Genomic DNA, 12,372 nt, shown 5'->3' with positions numbered 1-12,372 from the left:
AGGTGTTACAAATATTTGTTTTAATTACACTAATATTAATAATGGTAGTTACTATAAAATTATTAACGATAATACTAATAATTATCTTAATGATAATATAGTAATAATAATAATAACAATAACAATAACCATTTTTAAATAATGATATATATATATATATATTAATAATGATAATAATAATAATACCAATAATAATAATAATAATAATAATTGGATAATAATAATAATAATAATACTAATTATAACTTTAACGATAATAACGATAGTAATAAAAAAAATAACAATTTTTAATGATAAATCCCTTTTATTGATAAAGATAATAATAATGATAATAATAAGATAAAACTAGAACGACGATAAAAACGACGATAATAATAATCATTTTTAATAAAAATATCGAAAATTCAATTGATTATAACTTCTAATCCGTTCATCGAAACCATTCGATATCTAAAGGAAAAGTTCTTAATTTTTCGCTAGCTTTCCAAGGACATGCATATCTTATACCTTATCTCAACCGCAAGTGTAACTAATTCAAAATTCAACCTAACCTGTCTAAAGGCAAAATCAAAAGTACAAGCATGCATAATCCTAAATACTCGAGCACTAGTCAGGGATACAATATTAGTATGTAAAAGTTAAATTATGAGTACTCACGTATCAATATTGAGATTCAATATTGCAGGAAAGGTACGTGGACGCAACGGAAATGATAAATACTATATTGACCTCACGAGCATACCCATGAACCATACTCAATCACTTCCATAGCTATAACCCATAATTTACTTAATCCTATCCCACTCGAAAAACAATTTCGAAATCACTCGGACAGCACTCCGTCGTAATATTTTATGTATACTAATAATATCTTGAAATAATACGGAGTAAATATATATATGTAAATCGATTGAGAGAGTTTAAAGAAAAATATTTTCAAGTTTCTATGAAATAATGAAACCTATTAAATTCTATTTATAATATATTTTTGAATTATTAAAGTGAATTATTAAAGCATGAATTATTAAAGTGAATTATTAAAGTATGAATTATTAAAGTGAATTATTAAAGTATGAATTATTAAAGTGAATTATTAAAGTATGAATTATTAAAGTGAATTATTAAAGTTAAAGTAAAGTAAAAATAAAGTAAAGGTAAAGTTTAAGTATAGTAAAAGTATAAAACTATGTACGTATAATACGCGTATAAATATATATAATATTAATTTAAATCGTTATATATATTTAATAAAATAAAATATAAATATCTTTATCTTTATCATACTAGTTAAGTAATGAGTTGTCAAAAGTGGTTCTAGATATTTATAAAAGTTATATACGTTTTAATAATAAAGTTCTTTTTAAACTGAAAATGTTTTTGTACGTTTGAAACTAAATAGATCAATCGAGTCTTTATGAGATTCAATCTTCCACTATCCTTTATCTAGTTCTCAATGATTGACAATTTGTTCTTATTTATAAATCACTTTACCATTTTCCGAATATTATTAAAATATAAAGATTTCTCAAATCAACGTGGGCCTTTCAACAGAGACTTGTAATCATAATTCAATATATCTGATAATTCAATCATTTGATCTTATCTTCTAATTCCATTGATAAACATTTTGAGACAGATACAATCATATAAAGTATTTAATCTAATATTTTGTTTACGTTTCAAGTTATAATATATATACACATATACATATATAATCATATTCGTTTAATGGTTCCTGAATCGTTGGAACTTGGTCGAGGTTGAATGAATGTATGAACATAGTTTAAAATTCTTGAAAATTAACTTAACAAATATTGCTTATCGTGTCGGAAACATATAAAGATTAAAGTTTAAATTTGGTTGGAAATTTCCGGGTTGTCACACTTAATCATGATAAAATCCTAACTATCAACTTATATTCGTCATAATAACGTTCTTATTGTTATCCATGACGACCTCTATCAAATTTTGAGGACGAAATTTCTTTAACGGGTAGGTATTATGACGACCCGAAAATTTCCGAACAAATTTAAACTTTAATCTTTATATTATTCCGACACGATAAGCAAAGTTTTTTAAGTTAAATCTCAAACATTTTAAAACTATGTTCATACGTTCATTTAACCTCGACCAAATTACGACGATTCACGAATCATTATTTAATTGGATATGAATATGTATAGGTATATGTATATATAACAGTTTGAGAATGTTAACAAAATATTAAACGTATAATACTTTATATGAACGTATTTGTTTCAATATGATTAGCAATGGAATTAGAAGATAATATCAAATGATTGATTTATCAGATACATTGAATTATGATTACGAGTCCCTATTAGGAGGTCCACTTTGATTTAGGAAACTTTCCTTTTTAACGGTATTCGGAAAATGGTAAAGTGATTTACAAGTAAGAACAAAAGTGTCAAGTAGCGAGAAGCTAGTCAGATTGGTGAAAATTCCTGTTAAGTTCCAATACATGCCTTACAATAATTACCTCGTGACTTTTGATAAGATAAATTAATTAACCTTCATATTATATATTATGAAAGTGAAATTAGGGAATATAGGTAAATTGGGAAATAGATATTGACAAGTTAAATAGATCGACATTTTACATTAAGATGATTCCATACGTTTGATTTTCCTTTAGACTTAATCCTACGAGTCATGGTTAATAATGGAAATTTAAAACCCTGAAACCTGATATGATTCATATATGATTGTACTTTCTTAAACGAAAATGCCTTTTCGATATAATAGGCTTTTATTATTAAAAACGTCTTATGACATAAACAACTTCTACTATTATAACCTTTGTAATAAAATAATTTTTTTAAAATGTTTTATGAACGTTTGTAGATAAATGAACTATATCAATTTTAAAACTTTAAAAATACAAATGTTACGAAATAGTATTTTTTAATATTTAAACGATTTTTAAATATATAAGTTTTGAATGACATTAGTTTTGAAAGACTATATTAAGTAAATAGTTCAAATTTATATTTCGAAATGAAAATATAAATATATATAACTTAGTCATAAAACGTCCTGATTTAAAATAATATATTTTGATAAACAACAAGCCACTGATTTATAGAAGCAAATGACCACAACGCTCAATTTTATAAGTTACATTTTTATAAGGTAATTTATTGATAAATAAGTCAAATTATTAATAAGGGTACACGTCGCGTAACGTAAAAGTCTAGTTTTCTAAACGCACGAAAGTGCGTTCGAAAAACCGAAAGTGGTACATGAGTCGAGTGACAACGTACGAGTCATTTGAACAAAAATTACATTTTTACTACGCACGTAAATATAATATAATATTTAATTAATTCTAAAGATTAAATATAATATATATTAAATAATATATAAATTTACGTATCATGTGTAATGTAAGTAAAAAGGTGTCGGCACACTTTGTTGAGCGAAGATGAGATGAAGGAGAGGCTCATGCGATCGCATGAGTCCCTCTCACAAACCTCATGCGATCGCATGAGGTGGTAGGTGGGTTTACATCCTTTAAATTTCACGATTTCTGGTTCAGCTTTCATTCGTCTGTTTCTCTCGATCTCTCTTCACATACATACATATATATTTATTAATTATTATTATTATTATTATTATTATTATTATTATTATTAAGATTAATATTATTATTATTAATTGTATTAATAGAAGTAGTAGTATTATTATTAGTATTATTTACCTAAAATACTATGACGGAGTGCTTTTCGAGTAATTTAAAAATGGGTTTTTCCGAGCGGGATATAGCTAAGAAAATTATGGATTATAGCTATGGAGGTTATGGGTATTGTTCGGGGGTATGCTCATGAGATCAAGCTAGTGTTTATCATCTCCGATGCGTCTACGTACCTTTTCTGCAATATTGAACCTCAATATTGATACGTGAGTACTCATAATTTAACTTTTACATACTAATAGTGTATCCCTGACTAGTGCTCGAGTATATAGGATTATGCGTGTTCGTACTTTTGATATTGCCTTTAGTTAGGTTATGTTGAATCCTGAATTAGGTATATATGCGGTTGAGATAAGGTATAAGATATGCATATCGTTGGAAAGCTAGCGAAAAATTAAGAACTTTTCATTTAGATATCGAATGGTTTCGATGAACGGATTTGAAGTTATAGTCAATTGAAATTTGGTATTATTATTAAAAATGATTATTATTATCGTCGTTATAGTTTTTATCTAATTATTATTATTATTATTATTATTATTATTATTATTATTATTATTATTATTATTATTATTATTATTATCATTATCATTATCATTATCATTATCAATAAAAAGTATTATCATTAAAAATTGTTATTATTACTATCGTTATTATCGTTAAAGTTATAATTAGTATTATCGTTATCATAATATCTATTATCATTAGTATTATTATAATTAAAAATTAATATTAGTAACACCTAATTATTATGATTACTATTATTATCATTAACACGGACGCGATATAAAAGACGATTAAAAGCTATTAAACAAACCGATTAGGAAATAATGAGTATGAGTATCATGATGAAATTTAAATTATTGTAAGATATTGATTTAGATAAAATTATCGTTTTTCATTATTTTTATCACTATTATTATTAAAAGTATTATTAATATTAAAACTATCATTTTTACAATATTATTATTTTAATAGGAATATCATTGTTAATATAAAATTTCATTATTTTTAATATGAATTACCATTTTATCATAATATCATTTTTAGCAAATATAAATATTGTTATTATTATTAATAGAATAATAATTATTATTATTACAAAATAATATAACTTTTACTTACTATTATTATTATCGATATTATTTTATCAAATAATTATGTAATACAAAGATGTTTTACTACATGTAACATAATTACATTAATACTACCTATCATATTATTTTTATGATGTTAAATGAACTTTATAAATTTTATTACTTAAGATATATAAAAGTATATTTTATATAAAATTTTATTTATTAATAAATGAATTATATTATTTACTCTAATAGATCTTTTAAAAATATTTAAAAATATAAAACGACGATATTTAAACTATATAATAATCATGTATAAATTTTGAAAATCATTTTGAGTCAAATTGACTTTTGTTGATTTTTGCATTTTAGTCTCGAGCATTAGGATTGTGGTACACTATGATTTGACCTAATTTGTTAAGACAAATATTGACCAACATATAAATATATATACTTAATTTAGGTTCGTGAATCCGAGGCCAACCTTGCACTTGTTCGGTGCCGTCATATGCATTATTGCTACGAAATACAGTTTTGTGAGTTTCATTACTCCCTTTTTATATATATATATTTTTGGGACTGAGAATACATGCGCTATTTTTATGAATGATTTACAAAATAGACACAAGTAATCGAAACTACATTCTATGGTTGGATTATCGAAATCGAATATCACCCCTTTAGCTTGGTAACCTAAGAATTAGGGAACAGAACCCCTAATTGACGCGAATCCTAAAGATAGATCTTTGGGCCTAACAAACCCCATCCGAGGTACGGATGCTTTAGTACTTCGATTTTTATACAGACGAGAGGATTCTGTTATACATACGAGAGGATTCTATTTTGGGGATATTCTATATGCATCTTGTTAATGTCGGTTGTCAGGTGTTCACCATAAGAATGATTTTACCTTAATGCAAACGAGAGGATTCTGCTTGAGGATTATGTTTATAAATATGAAAATCTTGTGGTCTATTAAAATTATGGAAATGATCGATTATGATAAACTAATGAACTCACCAACCTTTTAGTTGATACTTTAAAGCATGTTTATTCTCAGGATTGAAAGAAATCTTCCGCTGTGCATTTGCTCAATTTAAATATATTACTTGGAGTCATTCATGGCATATTTCAGAAGACGTTGCATTCAAGTCATTGAATTCAGTAAAGATTATGATTAAGTAAATGACAGATTAAATCATTTATAGATGGATATTATGAAATGGTATGCATACTTGTCAACTTTCGATGTAATGAAAGTTTGTCTTTCAAAAAGAATGCAATGTTTGTAAAAATGTATCATATAGAGGTCAAATACCTCGCGATGTAATCATATGTTATTGTATTCGTTCTTATGGATTAGGACGGGTCTTTACAGCACCACACACCAAGCACCAAGCACGGTGTGTGGTGCTTTGTCGTTGATTCATTTCTACAGCATCATTCAAGGTTATACGCAACTCGCACCACACACCAAGCACGGTGTGTGGTGCTTAGTCATTTATTCATTTCTACAACGTCGTTCAAGGTTACTTGCAACTCGCACCACGCACCAAACGTTGTTGGGTAGTTATCCTACATCGGCCAGTGGACTAAAAATTAACTAGTTTATAATAGCTTGGGTACCACATTCCCTTGAGTTAACTTTTGGGGTTGATTGGGCTCAAGTCTATTAAACTCTTTTTGGTATCAGAGCCAGGCCCAAATATTGATGTTGGGAGCTCATCTGCACGTTTCGATGTGAGGGGGCGTGTTGGGTAGTTATCCTACATCGGTCAGTGGACTAAAAATTAACTAGTTTATAATAGTTTGGGTACCCCATCCCTTTGAGCTAACTTTTCGGGTTGATTGGGCTCAAGTCTATTAAACTCTTTAAACGACAAGCATGGTGCGTGTTGATCATTGCGTGGTGTTTGGTCATTGATTCATTTGTTCAAGGTTACAAGCAAGTAGCACTCAAGCACCAAGCACGGTGTGTGGTGCTTGGTCGTTGATTCATTTCTACAGCATCGTTCAAGGTCACACGCACCACGCACCGTGCACGATGTGTGGTGCGTGATGCTTGCTCGTTGATTTATTTATGTGGCATCATCCAAGGTTACCCGAAACTCGCGCCATGCACCAAGCACGGTGCTGGGTGCCAGGGGCGTATCTTCATGTATTGGTGTGGGGTCAAAGGACCCCACTAATTTGAAAAAAATTTATACGATGTATCGTTAAAATTGTATAGGACACCACTAAATTTAACTATAGGACCCCATATATTTTTAAAAATTAAGATTTTTAGAGGTAAACAACCACTAAAATTCCTTCAAATACGATTAACTTTAGAAGAACAAAATTAGGACCCCATTGAATTTTCATCCTGGATTCGCCACTGCTCGGTGCGTATTTCAAGGACATTTTAATCATTTCGTAATTTTAAGGACATGTCATTAAAATTTAGAGAAAACAGCTTATCGATTAATTTCCCTTTTAAAGTTTAAAATATACCAACTTGAGTTGACCATAAGTTATAACCCGGCCCACTTTTTAAAGCATTCACTCAAAGTAAAAAAGTTAAGCAGTAACAAATATTTTTGACAGTAAGTTAGTCTACTTTTAAAAAACGACAAACACACATTAAATTATAAATAGTCCACAACGGGTAATCGAACTCAAAACCTCAAAACTCACGAATTAGCTACAAGATCAAATGAAGATCAATTTTCAGATAGGATAAGATGTAAGATGTAAACGTTAGTTTAAAAGCCAAATATAATTTAGCAAAATGGTGTATTGTTTAATTAACGAATCAGACTCCTACTGAGAAACAGATTAAAAGCCAAGTATAAGAAGCTAATTATATATTATATTATATACCAATATCTTAAAGGTAAAGTTGACATGAATAGTACTATTTTTTTTTCAATTTTCACAAACTTAACCCCCTAACTTTCATTATAATACAAATCGAACCCTCACTTTATACGTATATTTTTTTCCCAAATTTCACAAGCTTAACCCCTAACTTTTATTAAAATACAAATCGAACCCCCACTTTACTAACTTTTTTTTTTTACTAATATTCAATTTTCAAAAACTTAACCCCCTAACTTTTTTTTTTACTAATATTCAATTTTCACAAACTTAACCCCCTAACTTTCATTATAATACAAATCGAACCCTCACTTTATACGTATATTTTTTTCCCAAATTTCACAAGCTTAACCCCTAACTTTTATTAAAATACAAATCGAACCCCCACTTTACTAACTTTTTTTTTAATAATATTCAATTTTCACAAACTTAACCCCCTAACTTTTATTAAAATACAAATCGAACCCCCACTTTATACATAAATTTTTTTTAAATTTCACAAACTTAACCCACTAACTTTTATTAAAATACAAATCGAACCCCCACTTTACTAACTTTTTTTTTTAAGTGAAAATGAATAGTACTATTCTTTTTTCAATTTCCACAAACTTAACCCCCTAACTTTCATTATAATACAAATCGAACCCCCACTTTATATGTATATTTTTTCCCAAATTTCACAAGCTTAACCCCCTAACTTTTATTAAAATACAAATCGAACCCCCACTTTACTAACTTTTTTTTTTTTACTAATATTCAATTTTCACAAACTTAACCCCCTAACTTTTATTAAAATACAAATCGAACCCCCACTTTATACGTAAATTTTTTTCAAATTTCACAAACTTAACCCACTAACTTTTATTAAAATACAAATCGAACCTCCACTTTACTAACTTTTTTTTTTAAAATAAAACCCGAACGCTAAAAGAGGCAACTTTCACAAAAGGAACAACCCTTCAATGTTATGTCGAAAAAAATTCTTTTTTACAAAATAGATCAAGACTTTTTTTTTTTAACTCGCATTCAAAACGGAGCCCACGGTGCGAAGCGAGGGCTCCACAACTAGTTAAATCTAAAACGATGAGTATAATTAAGAACTAATTTTGTAAGATACAAAATTGTGCATACAGATATTATTACAAAAAAAAATGCAGCATATGATGATCTAATGACGTTCAAGATAACCTATTTGAATCAATACAATTCAGTTGTTGCCTTGTGTTGTGTCATTCGCATTTATAGTTTCTGGTTGTCGAAGGCTTTCCAATATATTTAAAGCTTGCATTCGTTGCATTTCTTTACCTGCAATCAAACAAACATAAACGTCCATATAAAAAAAACTAACGCGAATTTCAGTTTTGCATATCCCCATTTTGTTTACATAGTTTTTTCTTCATTAAAAGCATAAAACAGTTCCTTAATAACGTTGCAGACTAATATAGTAATATCCATGGCCGAAAAAGTATTTTTTAAAGCATTTTGTAGTAGTATATGTTTTGCATACCTTCTTCTATGGTTAACTGAATTGCTCTTTTCTCTAAATCAACTGCATGTCTGCTAAGCTCAGAGGGCGATAAACGCATCAGCACTGCAAATTACACGAATCAAAGCATCAAAACAAATGCATTCAAACATTAACTTAAGTTAAAAAATACTAGTAATTACAGTTATAATAATAATAATTATATTATAATTATAATTAATATATAATTATAATCATTCTAATAAGGAATTTTCTAACGACAATCGTAGGTTGTCGTTAAGAAGCATTAATGTGTTGTACAAGGCAGTTAATGTTGACTTTTATTTGGCGGTTATTAAAAAGTGAAAGTGTTTTTTGCACCTTAACGAAAGCCTAACGACAGCCTTGAGGGTTGTCATTAGAAAATTCCAATTCCAAAAATAATACTGTAATAATAAGAAGAAAAAGATCAGCAAAGTAACATACACTCAATATTCTCTCTATTATTAGATCCATCACACTGTTTGATGAAATTTTGCAAGTGAATAAATCGTTCGGTCCTTTGCTCCTCGCTAGTCTCTTTAAACCGAGGAACCGATGTTTTCGAACCCATTTGGTTTGGTGCAACCAAAGAACCATAATGCAAACTCTTACTGTTTATCTGGCTCACTTGTTGTTGCATTTGAGGTACATTTGCAGATCGTTGATGACCCGAATTCTTTTCTGCAATTCCCGCAACGTCATATTTCCTACGAGGATAATTTAAGCACTCGTGTGCACCATTATTACTCAACAAAGGTAAAGTATAGTCTGGTGCAAACCTTTTAGTTCCACTCGTTTTAGACGCATCTAAAAATGATTTCCCCTCAAATGGTTGTGTAAAGTTATTATTATTGTTCTGCACATCTCTTAGTGCTACCTTTTTCGTTGCTGAAACCGGTTGTTTATGGAACGTTGTCACACCAGCTACATTGGTCCCGCACTCGATCGCAGTAATGTCAGAATTAATCATTTTTATAAATATATAAATAAAAAAAGTCTCTGCCCACAACTTCGCTTAACTAGCCTGTAAACAAGATAACATCCGTCAATGATAAACAAACCAATTATATCCGGTTTCCACTTTTTAAATCTAACTAAATCAAGAAATAAAAATGTTTTCAGTAAAAACTAACTTCACACTTCACAATTGTTCCTATGATAAAAACATAATATAACGCTTAGATCTGAAAGTGACGAACAGCTTAACAAAATAAACCATGAATCATTCGAAACGCGGCTCAATCTTTAACTATAAGAATATAAAGTATTTAAACATAAGAGTAATTAATTTATGGATTCCCCCAAATAAATCCATTAATTATACAATTACAAGTAGCACAAAAACTGATCAAATGTGTCAAACAGGTAGAAAGTAGTCTCAACCCTTAACTGTCAGTACTAATAATAAAGGTTAAAGATTTATTAGATGCAAAATTAAAGCACAAAAAAAGGGGAATTACCAACTAATCACTAACCCTAAGTAAATTAAAACCAAAATGAGGTTAATTTAACGATACTAAATCTCATCAATTATTACAGACAATTAACTAAATATATAACTAATTAATAATTCAAATAATTAGATCCATAATTAATGTCCTAAAAATGAAACTGTAACTTCGATTATATAAAAATGCGTACAAAAAAATGATAAATAAATAAAATTAGTAACCACCAAGAAACTTAAAATCATATCTAAATTAACAATTTAACAAGCGACTAATTAATCACGTAAAATTAGTAATATAATTAAAAAAAATTGAAGCTTTGAATAGAAAAGGATTTAGATTTGAACTACAATTAAAAGGGTTTATATAACTGAAATAATTGAAGTGAATTATAAAGATGAAAAATTTACCGTAAAAAAAGGTGGAAATTGAGGAGATCGAAAGAGAGACGGCGCGAGATGAATACATTTGGGAAGGAGAGGTTTTTGTGGGTTTTCAAAACAAATGGTTTGGCTCCAAATAAAAAAATATAATTATACGGAGTAAAAAAAAAAAAGAAGCCCAACTATACTTTTGTTTTTTAATTGAATTTTAAAAAGATTGTTTTAGGTTTAGAATAGCTTTCTTTTTCTAGTAAACAAATAGTACTCCACACAGACACTAGTAGTAGTTGTAATTCAAATTGATGGACCTTGTTTAGTTCATTGTTTGGTTGAAATTGGCGTTGGGTTAATATACGGAATATGTAGTAACACATTTATAATTCTGTTATAAATTCGCAATATTAGAGACATACACTAGAGTAATTGTATGATTAGTACCTATGGTCTCCACGTATTCAGGCACTATCCCGTCCTTTGAAGCGTTCTTTGCAAGACAAGACGAAAGCAAAGATCGTGAACTATTGTGTGGCCGCTTACATGCAAAACGTGTGGATGTCAAGATATGCACATGTTGAGAAAATAACATTTGAACCCAAGTTATAAATCTGATAGTCAAATATGAGTCTTAGGTTTATTTGACTAAAAGCACAAGGAGTCGAATATAATTTTCGCCGTTAAACAAATTTAACGGTGGGGACGGTGGAAAACACCACTCCGTGCCGCCGTTAAAATGGTGTTAAATGCCACCGTTAAAGGCCACCGTTGCCTACATAACGGTGTAAAATCAATCCGTTGCCAAAAATTGAGCCGTTTGCAACGTTCAATTTGTGTTTTTTTTAATAATTTATTTTATTTTATTTATATCCTATATATACTCTACATTTATCATCATTTTTCACACATCTTTCACTCTTTTTCTCTACATTTCTATACTTCAAAATTACCATTAAATCATAAAACATGTCTAGCAATCAAGGAAATTTCAACTTCCCCAACCAAGTTAATCCGAACTTTTTCAACCGAGGCAATCCGAACTATCCCGCAAACCATCCAAACCATTCAAACAATTTACACGATCCCTCAAACCCATACTCGAGTCAATGAAATCCGTTTACACCCTTTCGAAACGTACCAAACGCTTTTCAAAATCCTTACGCTCATCAAACACAAATTCCACAAACTCAAGTCCCACAAACCCCATTGATGAGTCCCGAAGACATGGAACAATTTTTGGCTTGAAAGTCAACAACTTAGCGAATCGAACACGCAATCGGTTCAAGACGAAGTCCCAACACCAACGTCTCAACGTGTTCGCGGTAAAGGAAAAGAAAAGATGGTTGAGGAAGAACCGACCAAAAAAAACAAGGGCAAGACGTACTGG

The 12,372-nt window shown here is 29.2% G+C and overlaps 1 protein-coding gene across 2 annotated transcripts; it reads right to left on the bottom strand.

The window, feature by feature from the left end:
- Nucleotides 1–8,753: 8,753 nt before the first annotated feature.
- Nucleotides 8,754–10,242, bottom strand: LOC139893758 (uncharacterized). Of its 2 annotated transcripts, XM_071876933.1 has the most exons (4): nt 9,940–10,052; nt 9,605–9,841; nt 9,161–9,244; nt 8,754–8,958 (listed from the first exon to the last, which is right to left on the bottom strand). In XM_071876933.1, exons 1-4 carry the CDS (start codon nt 9,965–9,967, stop codon nt 8,861–8,863), a joined length of 447 nt encoding a protein of 148 aa, XP_071733034.1. In that variant the 5' UTR covers nt 9,968–10,052; the 3' UTR covers nt 8,754–8,860. The 2 variants fall into 2 exon arrangements, with proteins under 2 accessions (XP_071733034.1, XP_071733033.1); XM_071876932.1 differs by having other exon boundaries at nt 8,756–8,958; nt 9,605–10,242.
- Between the last annotated feature and the right edge of the window lie 2,130 nt (nt 10,243–12,372).

The sequence above is a fragment of the Rutidosis leptorrhynchoides genome, chromosome 2, assembly GCF_046630445.1.
Source record: "Rutidosis leptorrhynchoides isolate AG116_Rl617_1_P2 chromosome 2, CSIRO_AGI_Rlap_v1, whole genome shotgun sequence".
Classification (NCBI taxonomy): domain Eukaryota; kingdom Viridiplantae; phylum Streptophyta; class Magnoliopsida; order Asterales; family Asteraceae; genus Rutidosis; species Rutidosis leptorrhynchoides.
Note: the sequence above shows the minus strand (reverse complement) of the source record. Positions and strands in the feature narration are given on the sequence as shown.